The 22,171-nt window shown below is 40.7% G+C and overlaps 3 protein-coding genes across 11 annotated transcripts in view; all 3 read right to left on the bottom strand.

Moving 5' to 3' along the window:
• The window catches only part of C9 (complement C9), a gene marked incomplete at both ends in the record, with an annotated part of 37,374 nt that extends 34,874 nt beyond the window's left edge, over positions 1 to 2,500 (bottom strand). The window contains one exon of the mRNA XM_081053586.1: positions 2,370 to 2,500. Coding sequence (XP_080909712.1) covers positions 2,370 to 2,500 — 131 coding nt within the window. The remainder of the gene's footprint in view (positions 1 to 2,369) is intronic.
• The window catches only part of FYB1 (FYN binding protein 1), a 205,498-nt gene extending 201,757 nt beyond the window's left edge, over positions 1 to 3,741 (bottom strand). The window contains exon 1 of the mRNA XM_081053235.1: positions 2,370 to 3,741. The gene's annotated coding sequence lies outside the window, so the exon portion shown is untranslated. The remainder of the gene's footprint in view (positions 1 to 2,369) is intronic.
• Positions 3,742 to 15,282: 11,541 nt separating this feature from the next.
• DAB2 (DAB adaptor protein 2) overlaps positions 15,283 to 22,171 on the bottom strand; it is a 49,293-nt gene continuing 42,404 nt past the window's right edge. For all 9 annotated transcript variants that reach the window (XM_081053227.1, XM_081053226.1, XM_081053230.1 and 6 more), the window contains 4 exons: positions 19,868 to 20,500; positions 19,196 to 19,305; positions 18,542 to 18,612; positions 15,283 to 17,025 (listed from right to left, as the gene is read on the bottom strand). In XM_081053227.1, coding sequence (XP_080909353.1) covers positions 18,547 to 18,612; positions 19,196 to 19,305; positions 19,868 to 20,500 — 809 coding nt within the window. In that variant the 3' untranslated portion in view covers positions 15,283 to 17,025; positions 18,542 to 18,546. The remainder of the gene's footprint in view (positions 17,026 to 18,541; positions 18,613 to 19,195; positions 19,306 to 19,867; positions 20,501 to 22,171) is intronic.

Genomic DNA, 22,171 nt, shown 5'->3' with positions numbered 1-22,171 from the left:
TCCTCAAACTTCAGGTTTTGAAATCACTCCTTCGCTTCAGGACATAATGTAACAAAGACTTGAGATTAATCATAAAATTCATTTTGGCCTGACAAATGGAGCAGATCTGATAGATAAGAGTGGGTTACTTTGCTAAGTCCTCCAGGATGGGCAAGCAGTCAAACCTGGTAGACGTATTTCATTAGAAGACGCCAGTTGCCTTCTTCAAACAAGTTTCCTTCTTCAGACAGCTCCCCTTCCCCAAGCAGGCAAGGGAAGGTATAAAAGTAAGAGCTTTTGCCTCAGTCATGGGGCACCCCCCCCCATTCGGGACCCCCTCCCTGCTCGGGAGCTGCAACCTCTTCTCCTGCCTCTTTCAAAACTTTTTGCCTCTCCCTGGTCCGTGTTTCCATTTCTTGGCTTCATGAGACACGATTCCGGCCCACACTCAGAAACTGCTAGCAGATCCAACATTACCTACATCACTTGGATTATTATCTCATTCGATGACAGAAAAAACAAAAAACCCAAAACACAAGTCATGAAACAAGAAGCCTATGAACTTCCTGTCCCCGCTTCCTGAACTGGAACCTATCCTTTTTACAGTGCAGCCTCATACTCCAGAAAGATGGCTAGGTAACATTCATCCCTCCACACAAGCTCGATATCCCAGCTCCTTTTTGAGATCTTGATCAATTGAATATCTCCTCCATTTAAAATGCTTCTTCATTACCAGTTCCTTTCGATTTGTAATATAATGTGTTCAAGTCTTTGATGTGAAACATAAGCATAAAAGTAGATGAGTAAACAAATGAAACACTTTTCCTAAACTCTACATTTCCTTTCAGCTACCCCCATCTCCTTCCACAGTGACACTTAAAGGAATTGCTATAAACATATTTATGTTTCTTTCTCCTCTAAAATAAAAAGTCTCATCTCTGAGCTGACAGGCCAGCCAAAGGGGCTCTCTGGTCCTCCCTGAAACAGCTCAGTGTGACCAGGACCCAGGGGGTACAAACTTCAAAGCACTTGGAGCCTTCCCCACAGCCTCTCATTTTTGATCAGCAGGAGTCACAATCCTGGAATGTGGGTTGTTTCAATGATTTTTTTTTTTTTTTAAGTTAAGAAAGGGTCAGGGTAAGTACAGGAGGGCTAAAGCAACTCTCAGGAGCTGGCTTCCCAAATCCCCTTTGTACCCCATGCCCATTAAATGAAAATATTATCTGAATGGAACAGTGTTTCTTAGATAATGTGGGAAGAGGATGAGCAGGGATCAAGGAGAGCCTGACGGAGCACTTGACCCCAGCCCGTGCTGTTCTGTGTAGTCCCTCTGTGTGCCCCTCCGGGAAGACGCAGCCCTGTGAGCACACCACGTGCTGAGGGGAGCCCAGGCACAAAGGCAGGCTCCACTGCATCTATCAGCAAAGGCCAGCTGAGAGGCAGGCAAAGATGTGCTGGAGATGGACAGCAGAGTCCAAAACAGAATCCGGTTAAAGCAAGAGTCAAATGATCAAAGGGGAATTGAATGCAGGTCACAGTTATATCTGGGCAGAAGGACCATGTTTAGACAGAAATTTCCCCCCAGCTGTCCTGTCAAAGCCCCAACTATTTCAAAATGTCTCCTGATCGGATCATGCTGTATCGGGTCACACAGGTCTGTGTGCTCTCCAGTAATTCTGGGTACAGTGTGGATGTTCAGTATTGTCTGGTTGATTTCTTTCCTGGATTGGCTTGGGTGAGTTTCGTGTTTCCAATTAGGATCAGAGCAAAAGGAGAGAATGTGTCTTTGCTGGAAGCATGACTACAAGGTCTGCACTATGGTGATTCTTCTTGAATGGAAGACATACCACCCTAAACCCAAAGACAAAATGTGTGCCTCTGTGTGCAACTTGGGATATGATGTCAAGGAGAAGAAGCAAAAATAATTAACCTTTGCCTGATGTGGGGACAAAAAGGTGATGTCATCTATAAAGTGTTAGACATTGAGGCCGAATGAGGAAAATATTAATTTCCTTAATTTTAAACTTCTCAGACTTAGACACTGATAAACCCAACTTTATTATACTCTAGTAAAAAACCAGCTTTGTTTCATAATTCTACGTTAAAGACTACCTCAGCCTTAATATTTGAATGCCTTGTTTAAAAGAAATCCCCAGAAACAGATTTCCTTAGAAAACTCTCAAAGACATACCCCTGGCCTTTCTTTACCCTTTTTGCCATTTAAATTTTGGGGCTATGTATTTCAATATGGGATAAATACACACACACACACACACACACACACACACACACACACATTTTTTTTTTTTAACCTGCTTTGCTGCTAAGAAGTAGACCCTGAAAAATCAAAGCCCACAGTGAAATTGTAGACAAATAGAAGAGCGACTCACCTGGGAGTGGTCCCAGCGGCCAGGGCACTTATTTCTAACATGCATATTGCAAAGGTGAACCTCTTGCTGGCAGACATCTGCTCTAGCCACGCAACTCCAAGTGGAATGGCCAGGCTGGTCTGGTGAGGCATTTATTAGCAAATGGCCAGAGCTCCGGAACAAATATTGGTTTTTTTTTTATCAGGATTTTTGTTGAATTGCCTTTCCTGGGTACAAAGTCCAATCAAAGAAAAGACATTTCATAATTGTTGGCCTACTGTTTTTTCATACTCACAAGCATATTTGGACAGTGGGTCTATGAATGCTAAATTGGCTACGATTAGCAGTAGTGCTGTGTTAAAACAAAAACAAAACAAACAAAAAACCCTCCTGGTTCTCATCTTGGGAGACTCTAGGAGGGAGGATGAGGGGAAGGTGTAATTTGGGGAGAAAAGTCTGTGGATGATTTCCATAGAGGCATAAGCTCAAAATGAATCAAAGGCCTGCACTAACAGGAAAGGGGGGCACGGATAGGGATATTCCAATGTGAAAACAGGCTGTGTGGATTATTTCCACACGAGTAAGGCAAAGTGCCAAATGGATTTATGACTTTGCTTTCTTTATAGGCATAGTGGATCATTTTGAATAATTCAGGAAAACTCCTAAGGCATTGACATTATCCTGTAGGAGGATGGTCTCCTTATCCTAGAAACAGACCTGTCAATGATAGATTCTGAGATGGAACAATTTGCTCCAACCCATTATAAAGGATGCCGCCCCAACTCCCACTCCCTTACACTTGCATATTGTCCAGGACTTGTGGAAAGTGTTAAGATGTTTTGGAAGTACCTGAGAATGTGGACATCTTAGCTGCTCTTAAGACACTGGTTGCACAATAGAACGACTTGGGGACCTGTGAAAGAAACATCGATTCCTGCCCAACCCCACTTGATTCTAATAATTAATCTGGGATGGGATCTTGCATCAGTATTTTTTAAAGCTTGACAAGTCATTCAAATACGTGACTGGCACTGAGATTCAGAATGACCACTTTGAGATAAAAGACGAGATATGATATATCATTGATTTTTTTTTAATGTGCTGACATATGACTTTGAGAGCCTTCATAAATATTAATTAATTATAAATAGGCAATTTTCAAACATTAGCACATAAAAGATCAATCAAATAGGGTTAGATTGGATAACAGATATAGAGCTAGTTTTTCCAGTACTGCCTTACCTTTTCCAGTAATGGTCCTACCTACAGTCAAAGATAGCTACTCTCAATGCCCTTAGTTGCCCTTTCTCCTATGTATGCAGAGAGCTTGGGTACATAATGGTATTAATTTCAAGGGATTCCTGAGCTTGCTGTGTAGACAATTTATGTGGTCAACATGTAGGCTATGCAGAATTGCCAAGTCAAAGATGATTCTAATATGTAACTACATCAATGAATAAATTATAACACTTGTAACTACATTGGTGAATAAATCTATGCCCAAAGGACATTACTTGGGAATCTTAGTTAATGACAAGTGGGCTGTATCCAGCTACAGTACAAGTCTATCAAGTATAATGGAGCAATGCTGAAGACCTTTACATGGCCTCTCTGGACACTGCCAGGATACCTATTAGAAGGACTGAAAGCAAGCAGGGTAAGATGATTTTTCATGCTAATTAAACTTAATGGGAATTGATTGGATTTTGTGATAATTGATTTGATCATTAGGTGTGACTGGAGATTGAAAACACCGCTCTGCTTGGAGACTCACTGGAGGGGAGACAGGGGAGATGGAGGAGAGTGGGGATTTCTTAGCTGACTGAATTGCTCCACAGAAGTTACATTTATTTTCTCCCTGTGGTTCATGATGAGTATAATGCAGCAAAGTAATGGGATCAGTAAAATATAATAATAATAATATACCATTATAAAATTATAGAAGAGTAATTATAAATAATATAATCTACTTTACATTTACTAAAGTAAATGTAAACATCTACTTTACATTTTCATAGTGCTTTTAACTCTTTGCCCTTAATATCTATCACATATGTGACATGTTTTGAAATGAGGTTTATGTTCCAGTGTGTATCTAGGGGAAATGAAACAACACGATGCATTAGATTAAAGAAGTGAAAATAACATTTTTTATTTTCAAAACACTTAATGGTTTCCGAAGAATAGAATGCATAAATGTTTTGGTCCCACATCATCCACTCCAAGTCGTGAATAAGAATTTGAACTTGGGGTGTCTGGTTCTACATCTCAGGCTCTTTCCCCAGCGTCATGAGTTCTGTCGTTATTATTATTATGTCATGTTAAACAACATGGAACTACAAAATTTCTCACTAAATCCTCTCAACTCCATCAAAGGTAAGCTTTTAGTCTGGACTTACAGATGACGCTCAGAGAAATATAGCCACGGCTACACATAAAGAAGTGGCAGAGGTGGGATTTGTACAAACCATGTCTTTCTAATTCCAGGGTTTTCCACTATGCTGAGGGGTCTCAAAGTTTTCACCACTGAGGAGCCTTAAAAACATTTTCTTTTAAAATTTCTCCTTGGTTTTAATTTGCTTGGGAATTGTGTGGTACTAAATTTTATTTATTGTAGACTAATAATATTTTTTCCCATTTTAAGGCAGAAACATGCACATGTGTACATTAGAATGTGTGACCATCTGGCAGAAACGCTCAGTTTTTACTGAGGTGATACAAATGTTTTGAGCATAATTTCCATTTAACTCTTTAAAAAAAAAGTGATAGGAACAGCTTTATGAAAGTTTATTATTAGTAATTTCATGGACTTCCTTAGTGTCCAGGGATCTCAAGTCGGTTGAGATCTGTTGAGATCTGTCTGATTCCATATCTGATTCTAACTGTATCCCTAAAAATCCATGGGTCTTACAGTGCTACAGTGAAATCGTAGTGCTTTTACTTACAACCCATGCACTTGCCGGAGATAACTGGAATCAGAGGGAGAATTTAGAGATGACTGTCCATTGCAGGCCCCATGGTTTTAGGTATGTCTTCCTTACTGCTATGTCTCTAACAATGAGGCTTGTGCCTAGCACATATTAAGCTTCAGTAGATATTGTAAGCTACAGGCATTAATAGATGAATAAATGAATACAGATGAGGAAAATGATGTCTAACAAGGGAAAGTGACACTTCCAAAGTTACACAGTCAAGGGTAGGAGCAACATCAGATTCCAGCTCTCTTTACTGTTGGATCTGTGTCATTTTCATTATAGTACTTTAAGATGAGCACTTTTATAACAAAAAGGGGAAGAAAGAATGTCTCTATCTAGTGGTTCTGGAGCTGTGTGTGAAGTTCAGTGGGGGTGAAGTAAGTCTGGCTATTCCTTTACAGCAGGAGTGTCCAAACTGCGGCCGCGGGCCAACTGCAGCTCACAATCCATTGTTAATTGGCCCGCAGCAAATTCCAAAAATATATTTAGTTTACTTAAATAAACCAGGTGAGGCAATACATACTTCATCTCGAGTGAGTGGCCCGGGCTGTTTGTGTATTTTACTGCATATGGCCCTTGGTGAAAACCGTTGAAAAAAGTTTGAACACCCCTGCTCTACAGTAATGAGGATTCCTGTGGCTCAAATCTATTTACAGTCACATGGAACTACTTAGGGCCCATTAAAGCACTTCATTTTAACAAAAGATCTAACACAATCCCTTTCTCTTTTGCAGTTCACAAAGTCTGGCTATGCTACCTCAATACTCTTGACTGCCTACATTCATTGAAGACAATGACACTGCCTTAAATCTCTCTTCCCACTCAAATGCCAGCTTTTTGATTTCTTCATTTCCCTTCAGATGAACATCTTCTTGTTGACCTCTCTTTCTTTCATATTATACTATGTCTGAATTCCCTGCCCATTAATGAACTCTCACAAGTACAACTTCCTCATACCTCTTCCACTCCTTGCATCTATGAACTCTCACCACCGTGGGGTCAGTTCTAACAATTCATTTTCCATTTGTCTAAGTCTACTGGACCCACCTGTCTCTTTTTATCTTTCCACTGACTTTTCGTCAGGTTCTCTCCTCACTTCTCCAAGTGGCTCCTTCACCTCTTACTCCACCAGGAAACTCAGAAAATCTTTGGTTTCCCATGGGGTCCTTTCATATCAACTTCCCTGCATCTCAATTAAATCTCAGAGGAAGAAGGAGCCTGCTTTTATTTAGGAAAATCTAATACTGTATGCTTAGACCTTGGCTTTCCAGGATTCTTTTGTATTAGTTGTTCTTCCTCTTATATTCTCAATTTCTCCATTTTAATTGATTGGTTCTTTCTCATCAGCTTGTAAACATGCTCAAATATCTTTTATCTTTAAGGAATCCAATTTTTTGATTTCCTTTTATTGCTTATCTCTTTGTTAGCCAAATGTTTGCATTGTATCAACTTTCTTACTTTACTGTATGGTTATACTTAACTTATTGCAGCCTGCCTTTTGACTCTATTACTCCACTGAAGATTTCCTTATTGCTAAATTTGGTGTACAATTTTGGTCCTTGTCTTTGTCTTATAGAGGAATTTAATCCTATTGGCCATTCTTATGCTTTAAAACTCGCTAATCCTTTGAGTTTTGTGATACAGCATCTAATGTTCTTCTACTCTTTTTTTACCAGCTCCTCTCCCTTGCCCATCATACAAATGCTGGTATTCCTCAGAGGTCTGTCCTCTGTCTTCTTCACTTTTCAATCTATAACTCTTTTTCTTAGCCATTCTTATGATTAAGCCTACCATTCAGACCCAGGCATCTTAAATGGTACTCTGTTTAAGTTCTTTTACCAGAATTTTCTGGGTTCTTGTGTTGAAAGTATAGATATCTTGAAGTGATAATTTTCAAAAACCGCAAAGCTTGTGGTATAACTTTTCAGCTTCCCAATCTTCAGGTACTTCTAAGAAATCTCCAGGTGCGCTTTGATTTGTCCATGCTAAGTTGAACTAGCCACGTCTAAAATCAAACACATAATTCTTGCCCTGTCGCTGTCAAGGAAGCTCTTTCTATTATATATTCTTTATTTTTGTTAATGAGTCACCACCTGCTCTATCTCTCTGCTTTCTATACCTGGATGTCATCTTTGCTTTTTATTTTATTACTATTTTGACAGTATATAAAATGTTAAGTTCACAATGGTTACTTCATAGTTCTTCCATAGTAACTGGGGGATCAGTTGATTTCCCTTGGTTGAGGTATACTTGGCTTCTGAAACTTGGGACTCTGACAAAAAGAAACTAGTATTTGAGGAAAAAACTATATACAGATTTACCAGTTAACAACATGTAAACCTAACTAATAGGGGATGACGTTTTGCCCATCTTAAACTCTGTTTAATTTTCTCTTTTGAAATTATGTTTTCTTGATACTTTGCAAGTTCAAGGATGAACCCTGAGGCTTATTGCCCAGAAAAGGAGATGATAGAATATAAAGCAATTGATCGCATGTGAATCTCAAAGAAGTGGGAACAACACAGGTTATTATGCAGAGAATGTGAAAAGATTGCCTCTCAGGCTCAGAGAAATTGTGAGAGAGAGAAGATGAATGTGGGAGAAGAAGGCTGGAGATGTGTGTTCTGAGTAGCTTTCAGGCCAAATTCCAGAATGGGTTTAGCATGATACACAGGTTGAAGTCAAAGAGAGATGTCTCTGTCCTTGCCATCTAGAACACCGGAAGGACAATTTTCAGACTGTCCCAGTATGGGGAAGCCAAAGGAGAAAAAGTGGTTGTACCATGTGATTGGGCAGAGAGGGAGGGACTGAATTTGGCTTCCTATGTTTCTTTAACAATCATGTGGTACAGAGGTTATCGAGAAATTCCCTTCTGACCTCAGGTGAGAGAGGGAGGGTAGACAAAAGGCTTGCTGGGAGGTTTGCTACATCAAGGACAATGTGGGCCTTATGCTGAGGGCAGGGATGGAAAGGCACTTACAGTCAGACCTCAGGAGTCCAGTGTGAATGAGGGCCGAGGAGGGAGTCCAGGTAGCAGGGGGAACCACCAGGCCCTGTAGGCCCCCAACTGCATGGAGAGAAATAAAACCTACATTCTTCAGTCAAAAGCTTTAGCTACAGATACCAACAAGGTAGCGACCAAGGTAGATGAGGTATATGCTGTAAAGACTGGAAGAACCAGAGTACAGCATAAGGACTTATCTGAGGATCTAAGCCCTTCTCAACAACGGCTTCCATACTTGCACCCTCATAATGCTAAATATTATTATGGAGAAGAGCAGAAAGAAGGAAAGAAATCTGGAACACTGGGCACATATCCAGAAGAGGTAGAATTACTTACAGAGGGAGCGATAATGACTGTGATAATTGAAGTTACAGGACCTACGCCAACACCAAATGTTGCACCCACACCCAGCAGAGTAGAGGTCTGTGAGGAAGATAAGACTGAGGAGAGAGGGAGGGAGAGAGAGAGAGAGAGAGAGAGAGAGAGAGAGAGAGAGAGAGAGAGAGACAGAGAGAGAGAGAGACAGAGACAGAGAGAGACAGAGACAGAGAGAGAGAGGAGGGGGAGAGGGAGGGAGGGAGGGACAAAGGGGTTTAAGAAGTACATTTCTGCTAATGTACCAGACATGTTCTGCTAATCCTTCTTCTCTAGGGATAGGGCTGGTTAATAATTATAGATAAGTTGCAGGAACCTAGTCCTGTTTCTGGTCCAGTATCATTTCCTTCATTCCCCAGCCCCCCACCCCCCAGCTTTTTACTGATTTGTGTTTTTTCCTGTCTTGTGGTTTTGCATGTATAGTGGGTGGGCTGCCAGGTGTCTCTCTGCTCTGTGTTCACCTGTTCAGTTTTCAATCTCTATAGTTCAAAGGTCTGTGTTTGTCAAATTAAAAGATGAAGAAAGTGGGGGTTCCAGTCAAGACGGCACAGTAGGTAAATACTGTGCTTACCTTCTCTTCTGACCACATCAAAATTACAATTAAACTACAGAATAACCATCATTGAGAATCACCTAAAATCTTTCTGAACCAAAGCCCTACAACTAAGAACTTGTAGAAGAAGCCACCTCGAGACTGGTAATAGGGGTAGAGATGTGGAAAGGGCTGGTCCCACACTTGCATGTGACCATTAAAAATTGGGAGGGATATCATGGATGTGGAGGACACCCCCACCCCTCCACCCCCAGCAGAGTGAGCCTTCTCAGCCCCACCCCAGCCCAGGGTTCCAGTCTTGGAACCCATAGTTTTGTTTGAAGTTAGAAAACGTAGGAAAAGGAGGAGAGGTGGGAGGGGGTCCATGGTGCCTACAGAAAAAGCTCATAAGTAGCTTTGATTAACTGTCTCCAGCCACGTATCTGTTTTTATAACACATGACAGGAGGTGGTCTGGAGCAAGATAAGCATCTAAGTCACCAGACCACCATCCAGCTTAGGAGGTTACAACTTTCCATGGAAGAGCATGTACCACTTTTCCCCTGCCAAATCAATATGTAACTCCCTCACCCTACCCAGCAAACTAGTATGTAAGTCCTCGGGACAAGGGTACTAGAACCCTCTCTCTCCCCGCCTCCCACCTTGGCTAGGTCCCTTACCTTCCCTGAGAAAGTATTACTAATAAACCCTGCTTGCATACTAATTAGTTTGCTGACTTTTGATTCTTCACTGCATCGGCAAGAAGAACCGATACTTCTATAACAGTTTCTGGTTGTGAAAACCAGCGGAGATTGTGACGGAGTGAGATGGAAGGTGGCTGCACTCCCAGTTGCTCTCTTTAAGGGCCCACATACAGACGTACTCACCATTGGAATCACTGGCTCTCAGCTCCAGCACTGGGGCAGCAGCTGGAGAGGTGGCAGGAACATACGGTGGGGAACTGAGTTGTCGGCTTTAGGATGGGAGCTGGAGGGGCAGCTTTCTCCTGGACAGAGGAGCTGGTGGAAGCCATTGTTTCTTTGTTGAGCCCTCCCCCTTCCCTGCGTGCAGACACAGGTGGTCGCAATATCTGTGTCGCCATCAAGCTGGCTAACGCCATTCATTTGCCACACCCGGGTGATCGAGACCCTGCCCTCCTCAACTTTCAGGCACACCTAAGCCACTTCCAGTGGCTTTTTTGTACAAGCACCTGCCTTGGCCCATGCTGCAGAATTTCCTAGGGTCTCTCTAAGGTTTGTAGAGCCCAGACAAGCAGCATATGGCTTGAGCATGGCCGTACCTCCGGCTGAGCAGCTCTAAGCCTGGCACTGGTGGCAGCTGGCCTTGGTTTACAACCTGGCCTCTTGAGGGACTTCCAAGCTCAGCATGGGTGACTTCTCTGGGCTGTCACTTAGTCATAGACATAATATACTTACCTTTTTCTTTGACTTACTGAAGTCCCACGTATTATGGGTCCACCTGAATTCCCTGATCATGGGGCAACATAAACACTATGTGCAAATGGGGTGGCATGGAAAGAGGGACACCAATGTATGTTTCCTCTGCTTGTGTGCACGCCTCATTTTCCCATCAGACTTTGCTGTCAAAACAGAAGTTCAAAACATAAAATTAAGAATTTCGAGATGGCAACAATAGCACATTAAACCAAGAATGGTGGTCTGTCTGAGTGCTGAGCCCAGTGCACTGTGCAGGTTTCACACCCATGTAGACAGCCCTGGCCAGAGGGCCTTGGAAATGGGTGATGGGTTAGTCAGCGTGACTCCCACATGGCCAGGTGATAGTATCACCCAAAGTTGGCCGGCTATCAAATGCAGATTACAGCAGTCTTTGACTCCATAGCACTCTCAGGACAGAAGAGAAGCACAGATATGGAGAGCACAGACAGCAAAGCCCGTGGTGAGGTACCGTGACTAGAAAGTGGAAACTAAAGAGCACAGAGGACTGGTTGCTGGGTGGTTGTATCATGAGGATTACTGGAGACAATTAGATGGAGGCAGGGAACTAAAAGCCACTGAATAGTAGGCTTTAATGTTGACAAAACCTCATTTGAACTCAAAGGGATGTGCCATTTCAGGAAGGATATTGAAAGGAGGACTGTAAAAGCTTGAGATCTTGCTCCCTAAGGTGCTTTGTAATTCTCCACTTTACTTCATGGCAAGCACAACACTGCCAGATTTGAAAAACAATAGTGGATTCAGGGATGGTTCACAGAAGTCATTGAATAATAACAACAAACACCTACCCAGCATTTACCACCTACAAATACTATCCTGAATATGTTACAATAAACAATTTAATTTTCATATCAACTCTATGAGGTGGGCTGTGACTACCACCACCATTTTATAGAAGAGAACACTGAGGCACAAAGAACGTAAGAATCGCCTAAAGTCATATAGCTGCTAAGTGGCTAAAGCAAAATCCCAACCCAGGCTCCAAAGTTCTTGCACTTAACCTCAAATTAACCACTTATCCCCTCCATTGCCTCCAAAAACTGGTGTCCATTATGGTGATATATCCTCCATTCATCAACATTTTATTCTCTTCAAGCACTTTTCTTACATTTTCTGTAATCAATATGCTTGTCACAAAAATGAATGAAAAACATGTTTTCATGTTTTCATTCATTTTTAATTAGGCAAGTTAATTCCCCTTTAACCTTTCCAGATCTCATTTTCAGGATGGATTAAGTATCCCTTTGAAGTCTGAATTTTCCTAGTTGTTATAAATGCAATACACCAACGTAATCTCACAGTTAGTCCATCCTAATTCAGGTTTTGCCCACTAGTATGTTTTAGTGTTTTTAATGCAAGCCTCAGAATGCTCACAATGAAAGATTGGTTGTGAGTAATATTCTCCCAGTTTCTTCTACATTATAAACAGCAAACCATCCGACATTTGCTTACAGTCAGGTTAGACGTGTGTTCTACAGTCAATAAGAAAGTCTCTCCATATAAGCCCATTTGGTAACAGGAATATTGTTCTATAGTTTCATCAAAATCTGACATCCAATGGTATGATGCTCTTAATGAACTTGATCAAAACTATGTATTGATGATGCACAGTTAATTTTACCCAGGGTTTTTAACTTTTCTCCTCTTCAGTTCTTCAGGGTTTAAAAAAACAGATCAGTGGTGGTGGCTTTCTTCATCTTTTATTTTTTTAATAGTTTTTATTAAAATATAGCTAACATTCAATATTACATTAGTTTCAGGTGTACATCATAGTTATTCAACAGTGCCCACCTAGCATTATACAGAGTTATTGCCACCTTATTGATTATACCCAAGAAGTTACAAAAGTTGGAGTGAAAAGCTAGGAGTCTGTGTCTTTGAGGGCTTTGTTGGGCTGGTGAGCCAACACCAACAGCCATGAATCTAGGTTTATTTTATGTGAGAAAAATACCCTCCTACTGATTTTAGTCACTGTGAGCCTTTCCATTACTGTAGTTCATGTGTTACTAATGGACATGTGGGCTATGAATCGCCAGCCTGTGCCCAGGGTCCTTCATCCAAAGAAAACAACTCCTCCTGCCTCTAGTTCCATCATTTCCACCATCGAGGCTCCAAACCAGGCTCTCAGTGAGGGAGGCAGGGAGGCAAATGGCGTACCAACCCTTCCATTCTCCTCCTCCTCCCTCTTCGTTAGCTCCTATATTCCAACACTCCTCTCAGTGTCCCCAAACAAAAGGTTCTGTGACGATCAATCCCTATAAGTAGGAACTGGGTGGAGGCAGCTTCAGACACAGCCCAGAAATACCTGCAACTCAGCCTCAGCCCTGCCAGGTCACCATGTAACTTAGAGAATGGCAATACTTCCCCTTTCTTACAATTAAGGTAAGGTCATAGTGACTGAAATGATGAAATGAAAAGAAGATTGACAGAAAACTTCATGACTAACATCTTGATAAAAACATGTCATGAAAACTTTCAGTCAGGGTGGTGTTTTATTTCTTTTTTTTTTTCTCCTCCTCAACAACAACTTCATCTTTCATCTCCACAGAAACCTGGTTTCTTTGCCAGGTTTGACCTATAATGTCCTCTCCCTGGAGACAGGCACTCATATGATTTCGGCACACTGTAGAGGTTTAGTAATTAAGCATACGATTCCTGAGAGGCAAGGGCAAATGAGCAGCTCGGTCCCTCACTGGGTGAGCGGACACACGGCTGGCCCTTGTCCATCAGCATTGCTGTAATTAGGACATGTTAACAGGGCTGCTGCTGGTACACAGACTTGTGTGTGTCCATGTTTGGCATACAAACTTAGGACATGAGTCTTAGCTATTTTTAATAGAAGGGAGTTAGTTAAAACATTTCCCAGCAGGAATTAGGCATTTTATTATTTAGCAATCCTCTTCAAGGATAGCTTAAATATTTGCCAGGGACTTTTGGGGAGCTGCTATCTTTCAGTATTGAGAATCTGTTCCGGGAATATGGGTCAGAGGCCTCACATCAGCTTATTGCAGGGTCAAACTCCTGAGGTAGCTATATCCTCCATGCTTTTCCTCCCTGCTTTTAGCACAGGAAAGACACCGTATTGTGCTGTGTTTGGCTCTCTCTAGACACCACAGTTAACACTTTGATGAAGGAGTTTGAAATCACTGACTGAAAAGATCTCCCTACTACAATGGACAGTTTTACAATAAAATACCATGAAAACCACTCACTTAAGAATTGGAGCAGATTGCAGCCATTTTAAAGCACGACTGCCATTCTCAGATAAGATGGAACAGAAAACGTTCCCACCTCACAGGGTTACGGTATCAATAGAATGAAGTTATGTTGTGTAAATGGTAAAGTACTTTCCAAATGCAAAATTATCTTGAGAAAATCAATACTTTCTCTCTTTGTAATTGCCTTTGTGTGAGAAATTGGGGGGGGGCATGCTGGCTGTTAAGGTTCAGCTTTTAGTTTAGATCTGATACCTAAATGAAACCCTCTTCCATGTAGAGTAGGGTTATCATAAAAGCTGAACTTCTGGCATACAGGTGTGTGTAGCACCTGTTACTCAAGAGATGATGAACAAGAGGTATGTTTCCACTTTGCTGGGACTCTTCAGGAAGCACTTTCCTCTGCTTGGTCAATAGTAGTTCCTACTGAGCTAAAGTGATGTCCTCGCCTTGTACACATGGGCAAGGGTTAACCTCTGGCAAGATCTTATAGATTAGCCACATGGAAACAGCACATAGACTCAGTGGATTAGATACAAAGCAAAGCATCTGGATAAGCTAGATAATTTGTGCAACATGTTCTTATCGCAGCCTTCTCCATCTGTGGCTTTCTGGAAGCTGCTTTTGCGTGGAGTCTGTTTCTCTATATTCTACTCATTGTTGTCAGAAAGAAACTAAATGTTTCAGTTAAAGGGAAAAGTAAGGCAGTAAAGCGAACATCCCATAATAGTAAATGACATTCCCCACACCTCAAGTTTGTGTTATTCCTAGAGAAATCAAGTTTAACACCAAGACTTCTATACCCAAACAAGGCCTAACTTGGGGTCATCTTTTTTACAGATTTCGGTCTTCTTGAAAAGAATGAGAGCCTTTTATATTAGGAAGGAGTCTTTAAGGATATCATAGTGCTAAAGATGTCTGATCATCGGCCTGCCCCTGCCAACCTCATACAGAAGCTTTCCTGAATGCCTTGCACCAGCCTGTACCAGTCCACAGTTGTGACTTAGTGAGGTCAAACAAGAACAAGAGGAGGCAAAGGGTAAAAGGAGTGAGTCAAGAGTTCACTATTGAGTGTTTTTTGCACTTGACGTCAGTTGAGGTTATTCTGGTACAGGTCTTATCCACTGGACTCCCATTAAACTCCCAGGAAGGGAGTACACGTAGGTCTGAGAGAAGAGAGTAAGGCATTGAAAAATGTCAAACAATAATTTACTCGTGCTCCTGTTTCATCTTTGTGACAATCCACAGTGCATGATAACTAACATTTACTCCCCTTAGACAGGTATATTTTATACTTTGACCCTAATACATCCACAAAAAGCAGGGGTCCAATATTAGAATAAACTGATCATTACACATGAGATTCTGCCATTCCAGTTTATTGAAATGAGTAAATTTATAGCTTTATTTGCATACAGAAAAGTGCACAAGAAAACAAGTATGTATAAAACAATTGTGTGGCTGATCATCATTTTCAAAAACATTTCTAGTTTCAAAAGTTCAACTACCTAGAAATAATTGCCTCCAGTTTAGCACATTTAGGTATTTGGACATATAAAATAGAAATTCAAGTCTGTGTTTATAATGACTGAGTAGGAAGCCAGATGGAAAATTATGCCAAACATGATCAGCTATTACCATTAAATATAAAACCACAGGACTTTAGCTTGGACTACTTGGGGCTAATCAATAGAGGTTCATGAGGCCACCATCTTATTTAGATCCTGAGAAGTCATCTTCATCCTCTACCTAAAGGTTACATTATATGTGGTTGATTAACACCCACAAGAACCTGAGCATTAGGGGGTCAAAAGACAACATTGAAAACCCAACATAAACAAACAAAACTCATTTTGGCAAGAACAAATCCTTCAGAACTGTGCTAACAACAGGACTAAAAATAAACTGGGAAAGTTTCCAGACATTAGATTTTCAATGATAAGAGCAAATAATTATTCTACAGTTGTTGTTTTTTTCTCGTTTTTCTTTCCTATTTATTTTCCTACTAACTATGAGATTGTGGCTTCAAGAAAGTTTTCCAGTTACTTGATAAAGGTCTAGCATGACCCCAAATAAGCACCTAATGTGTTTGGCACAACCACATTTAACTTTGTAATGTGTTGCTCTTCAGAATACAGTCTGATTTGAGTTCACTGCTGAGTTGAATTCAGTTTTTCTTCAACATTAACTGCTCTTCTAGAACTTCAGGAGGATGGCCTCCTATTCCACAGAAAGGATAAAGGTTGTGTCCATTTACAATTCTGGTTACTGGGATTAATAATTACTGAAAAGATGAGAGGGTTCAGATCTGTGAATCATTAGATATTTTGCCCCATAAAACTTTGTTCCTTGTAAAAGGGAGGTGATATAGGAACCTGGGAGTAAAACTGACTGAAAAGAGAATCAGAGGGAAAAGGAGAGGAGAGACAAATAATGCTTTTCCTTCATTTGCACTGGCTAGCAGGAGATTGGAAAAAGGACAATCTCACTTTTGAGAGAAATACGATTTTCAGAAAGAAGAGAGTTATATCTTTAAAAAGGTTCTTAGGTGTGTCAGATTCCAAAATGCCTAAGGAGAAGTTGGACTCACTTCAATTTTACTTTAAAAATTCTCTGTATGTGATGGTCTAAAGCAAGATTTAAGAAGGTGCCTTGTTCTACTACAATTTTTGGATTTTCTGCTCTAAAATAGAACCCCCAAACAACCTTGAACAGTAAGGACTTTGAAATTTATTCAAAACAGTATGATCTAAGGGGTTGTGGTGGCTGTGTCTTCCAAACAGAGGGTATATGGTAGAATGTTCTAGAAGGTTCTAGGAACACAACAGGCAAGGGTTCAAGTAGGGAAACTACTTCATTTACATTTAAGCTAGAGAGTTTAGGTTCTTAATTTATTTAAAGCCATAGATTCAGTTTAGCCTTAACCTAAACATAAATTGAAAGGCATTTTACAAGCGGGAAAGGCAACAAGAGATAAGGCAACAGATAATATGTCAAAGCTGGAACAAGGGCAGAGATCAGGACTTGTCTGGCTATTAGCTTTGTCCTTGACTACTAAGGCCAACCTTTTTTGTTCCTCTGGATAGTCCGTATGCCAAGTACCTAGACAAGCACGGAGAAGAAAAAGCCCATGGTTACAAATTTTGGGTTGAATATCAATGTATTAAATATCAAGTCATTATTGAAATGTCAGTAACAGTATCTCCTTGGGCTGATGCAAGAGGATTAAATAAGAGAATAAGTGTAGAACCTGTGATAAAGTGATTAATAATGTTAGGCTATTTTCTACCATAATCGTTCTCTTCATAGTTTGTAAGTTTATCAGGTTGATCAAAGTTATCGTTCCTTAATGACCTAGAGAAGAAAAGGCCTCTAAAGAGAGCTCTGGTCAGTTCAATTTAGTGCAAAGCTCTGGTCAGTTCAATTTAATGCAAACAATCCTCCCAGACTCCTAGTGTAGCTTATTCCTTTCTATTTGTTCAATGCTTCCCCTGGAGAGGAGGGTGAGAATGAGTCTCTGCTAAGACATCTAGCCCTTCAATATATTACACTGCTTTATTAGCATTAGCAATCAGCTGGATGCTTGTTAAAAATCAAGCTTTTTTCCTCAGCACTGGAGGGGGATATTTCAGGGCTAGGGTTCAGTTCTCTGAAGCAGATTTTATGGAAAAGCACTTTAAGAAACACTGTAACTATAGAAATGGACTGAGAGGGAAAGATCCAAATTAAAAATAAACTCATCGTTATCGCTGATGTCAGATTGAAGATATTTATCTTTTTAAAACAAATACTGGATGGATGAAGACATAGGATAGTAGTCCACTTGAATGGGGCAAGATTGAAATAATGGATTTGGGATCTTTTCACTCTTTCTCTTGTTCTTCCCTACCAGCTATGCCCTACCTCTTCTAAAATGCAGACTAACCTCAATCTTTTAAGATCACACAAAGTTGCTTGCATTCACTGTTGAGCAAGAAAGGGTCATGCTGAGCCTGCCTGGTCTCAATCTCAAGGGGTTACAGCTAATAACTTATCTAGGATAAAATCCACTTGTGAGAAGAATCAACCTGTGGACCCATCTGCACTTACACTGCCTTTGACGGAGACATTGGCAGCTGTCATCACTTTTGATTTAATACTATCAGACTATTTCACACTAACTTTGAAGGCCCTCCCAAAGAAATAAACACTGATTTGGGAGGCAGGAGTATTGTGATCATCATGTGTTTAGCTGAACTGTTTGGTGGCTTCAGAAGCTTTTCAGATAGGAAACCAAATAATTGCTAGGATGCTTTGCACTCACTTAAATATGAAGGTAAGAAAAGTAGAAAGCTGTTATGTACTATAGTGTGTTTTCCATACAGAACTGAAATATTGAAAACATGGGATATGATATAAATCCATATACATATGCATACATTTCTGTATTTGATATGTATAAGAATTCTATTCTTAAATGCTCAGCCTCGTCATCAAATTGCTAAGTATAGCTTTTCATGTCTACTACATCTAAATTACAAAGTTTAACCTCTTCCCAATTCTAAAATTAAAAATTTACCCTCACCCCCTGTGCCACCCTTTCTCGTCAAACCTAAGCTTAATAGGATCTGCTACTTACAGAAGTTAGGCAAAAGGACTTCCAAAAGGATCTCTATATACATCGGGGGGTGCAGGTTGAGGAGAAGCCATCTATGGAGATAAAACCAACCAGTCCATAAGTATAATTACAGTTATAGGAAAAAACCTATAATTAAGACTTCTCAGATTCCTTTAAAAATCACTTACGTCATAGACAGGTCTACAATGATTTGTGTTCGCCTGCTTGCAACTGTTGATGTATACTTATTATTTACACCAAAACCAAGGTCCAGGTAAATTACGTTTGCCTCCCCAAAATAGGAAGTATTATTCATATGAGCTGCTAAAGAAGTACGGGTGGGAAATCAGGAACTTAAATCTTTGAACTTTTTTAAAGATGGTATTTCAGCTTAATTTTCTCTCCAAATGCTATAATGAGCCAGGTTAAATGAGATACAAAGGACTTTTTCTATATGATATTCATTTCTCAAGTTCAGGGTAGTAATCTCTGCAAAAATAATCTTTCCTTAGTTTGAGTTAATGTTCTCACTGTGATGGTTCTCAGTGATACACCTTATTCAGGCGTCCTTTAGTGTCAAAGAATTATCATACATACAAGCACGGGTAATTCAGGAGGTGGTATCTCTATGTGGCATATACTTTGGAGCAACAGCTTTCAGCAGTTGATACTTACAGAGGCTTGTGATGAGCTGAAAGAATTTTTAGAGAAAGGATTCTCAAATGCATTGTCAGAAGATTTGGTAACTGGTAGGGCACCTTGTCTGGGAGCTGGCTTTGGTGGTTCTAGAAGGTGAAAAACCCGAGTAATCAGTAGACAAGCTTTCCCCAAATATAGGCAGAAGTCCCCAGTCAGGCTTATCTTAGACTAAAAGTTCCATACTTTTGAAATTTATATCAGTGGAATAAAAATCACCACTGAATACTAGGATTCCCAATTATTACAGGCAAATTCATCCCTTCTCAGAAGAGGAAGCCATGTATATTTACCTAAAGTGGAAGAGATTCAGAATTCCCTTACTCCAGGCCATGGAGTGTGGTTGAGGCTTTACTACACGACCCTCCAGGGGCCATGCATGACCCGTTAAATTTCAACAGCTCTTGGCAGCCCTTTTAAGAACTGTCACAAGAGGGCAGCATTGAGCCAGCCCTTAGAAACAGCTAAGAAATAGCTCCTTAAGGTTTGTTTCCATAACCACCGATTACCAAAAAAAAAAAAAAAAAAAAAAAAAAAAAGCAAGAGTAAGGCTATTGGTGGGTGGGACAGGGTTCTTCTGAGGGACTCTGTCGGCCCCTATGATAGTGGAAATACTTGTTGGTATAGTAGACAGAGAAGGGGGTAGCTTACCATTGATCTTTTTCAACAGCTGATTAGCATCAAAGTCATCATGGTCTGCATTCTCTTGAGGAATACCAACTTTGTTGTTGAAATAACTGGAGAAGGCACTTGAAGTCCCAGAGGAAGTCTGGTCTCCTTTCCTTGCAGGCACAACGGGTGGCTGCCGCAGTTGTAAGTCCTTAAACATTTCTTTCACTTCCTTGACTTCTTTATCCCCAAGTGGGTCCAAGGCAACGAAGGCATCGGTGGAGATGTCCTTTGGAGGGCCAGTTCTGGGAGGTGGTTGAGGAGGAGTGACCAGGAGAGAGGAGAGCATAGAAGGGGGCTGGGCAGACACAGCAGGAGCTGGAAAAATATTGCTCTGAAAAGGATTCCCTAAAGGGCTCGTTGATGACCAAGAATTGGGTGACACAGAGGCTGAGGTGCCCCAAACAACAGGGGCTGGAGGGGAAGTTGAAGCTGCAAAGGATGAAGGCTGATTCCAACCTGGAACAGCTGGGCTTGTGGCAAAAACGATTGGTTGACTGAATGCTGAAGGCTGACCACCCATCATGGCTCCTGGGACCATTGAAGTGGACTGAGTGAACACTAAAGATGTTGGGTTCCATGGTCCTGCCTGAGGGGGTGTAATTGGTACACCACCTGAAGGAAGCGGGAGAAAGGACTTGTCAGGAGACAAGCTTGAAGAGGATTCTTGATTTCAAATGCAGATTACATTTTGAAGCCCTTTCTATCACAGCTTTTCCTCATTAGAAAGGTAATACAGTCCATAAGAACCTAGTCATGAAAAAATGAGCCATTATCCTACATCCACTGATGTATTTCAGATAGCTAGAACAGAACCTTCACGAGCACGACTTATTTGTTGAGTGAATACATTCACATATACAAACCATGCTGATTATTAAGTCGTTAATTAAGATAATCCACGGGGTCCTCTGCTTCATTGATTCAAGCTTTTCATTTGGCAGCTGGCTCCTGTCTGGATCTTATGGAAACCAGCTATCACGCATGTGCCTTAGGCCTCAACATGCTTGCATCCCGAAGAAACCATTTCAAAGTTCCCTTCCTTTCAAATGCTGCCAAGGCTGTCACAGCGATATAAAAGGATGAAAAAATTTGGTTGATGCCAAGATAGTTTTAGAATTTTATATGTAAAAATGGAGGAAAGATTGGTTATCCTGGGAGAGCTGTTTCAAATAAAAGTGCTTCCTGCCATGTGTCACTCACTAAACTTTGCCAGAAGTTAGAACAGAGTCTTCAAAAAAGGAAGGGAGAGAAAGAAGACACCGTGAGGCAAACAAAACAAAAAACAAAACAAAAAACCTTCCCAGGTAACTAACGGCTTGTGTCTGGGTATCTGATCTCTGTGGGGGAATGGCTCCGTCTCCTGCTTCCTTTCATAGTTGATTGGGAATTAGAGAGACCACTAAAATTCCGGTTTCTCCAATGCTTGCCCCCCTCTTCTTGAGACGCTCATTCTCTACATCTTGTTCTAATATGTGGGCACTTTCTCTCCTGCCTCTTCCCAAGTGTATTAATGGCCCAGTTAAACTGTCATCACTAACAGAAAACCGAAATTCAACCTCATACCTATTCAGGAATGATTTCTGCTCTCAAAACCTACCTGCTTTGAGCTTTGAAGCAGAGCAGTCTTTCATTATGACCATTTTTTTTAACCCAATTAAGGCCTTCAAACTTGGGATGTTTTTGTTTCCAGAGTGAGAAATATTTTGAAAATGGTATTCAGGGGCTGGTGTAGCAAGATATTCTATCTTGAATTTTCTTAGTATTGAAGATGGGTATTACCTGATTCAACTCTATCATTATGAATGCTGCTCATTTGGCCGCAGATGCACATGGTGTGTTCACAAAGAGCAGTAGGTTCTAGAAAAGGTCACCTTACTAAATTAGAATGCTTAATTTTGAGTTGAGGGAACTGGGTACAAGAATATGAATTACTGAAATTGGGAAAGTCAGTATGACAGTAGACACTAAAACACTCTGAACCCTGCATCCTATCCTTCCATTCTGCCTCCTTGGTATCAAGGGGCAGGACTATTTTTTTAAAATGGAATATTAATTCAAATGTTTACTTTACAGATTCAGAGATTAGACTTCATTTACACTAAAGCATATACATTCCTTTCACAATGAATCGAAGGGAAGTTCTCTTAGGTTCTACAATATAGGCTTCTAAAAGGCAGTTGAGTTTGAATGAAATAATTTCTAGCATTTTAACACAAATTTATTTAAATTTTATTATCTGAATCCAGAGTAACTCACTCATAATTTACACCAAATTGGATGTGC

Source organism: Rhinolophus hipposideros, assembly GCF_964194185.1.
Source record: "Rhinolophus hipposideros genome assembly, chromosome: 7".
NCBI lineage: Eukaryota > Metazoa > Chordata > Mammalia > Chiroptera > Rhinolophidae > Rhinolophus > Rhinolophus hipposideros.
Note: the sequence above shows the minus strand (reverse complement) of the source record. Positions and strands in the feature narration are given on the sequence as shown.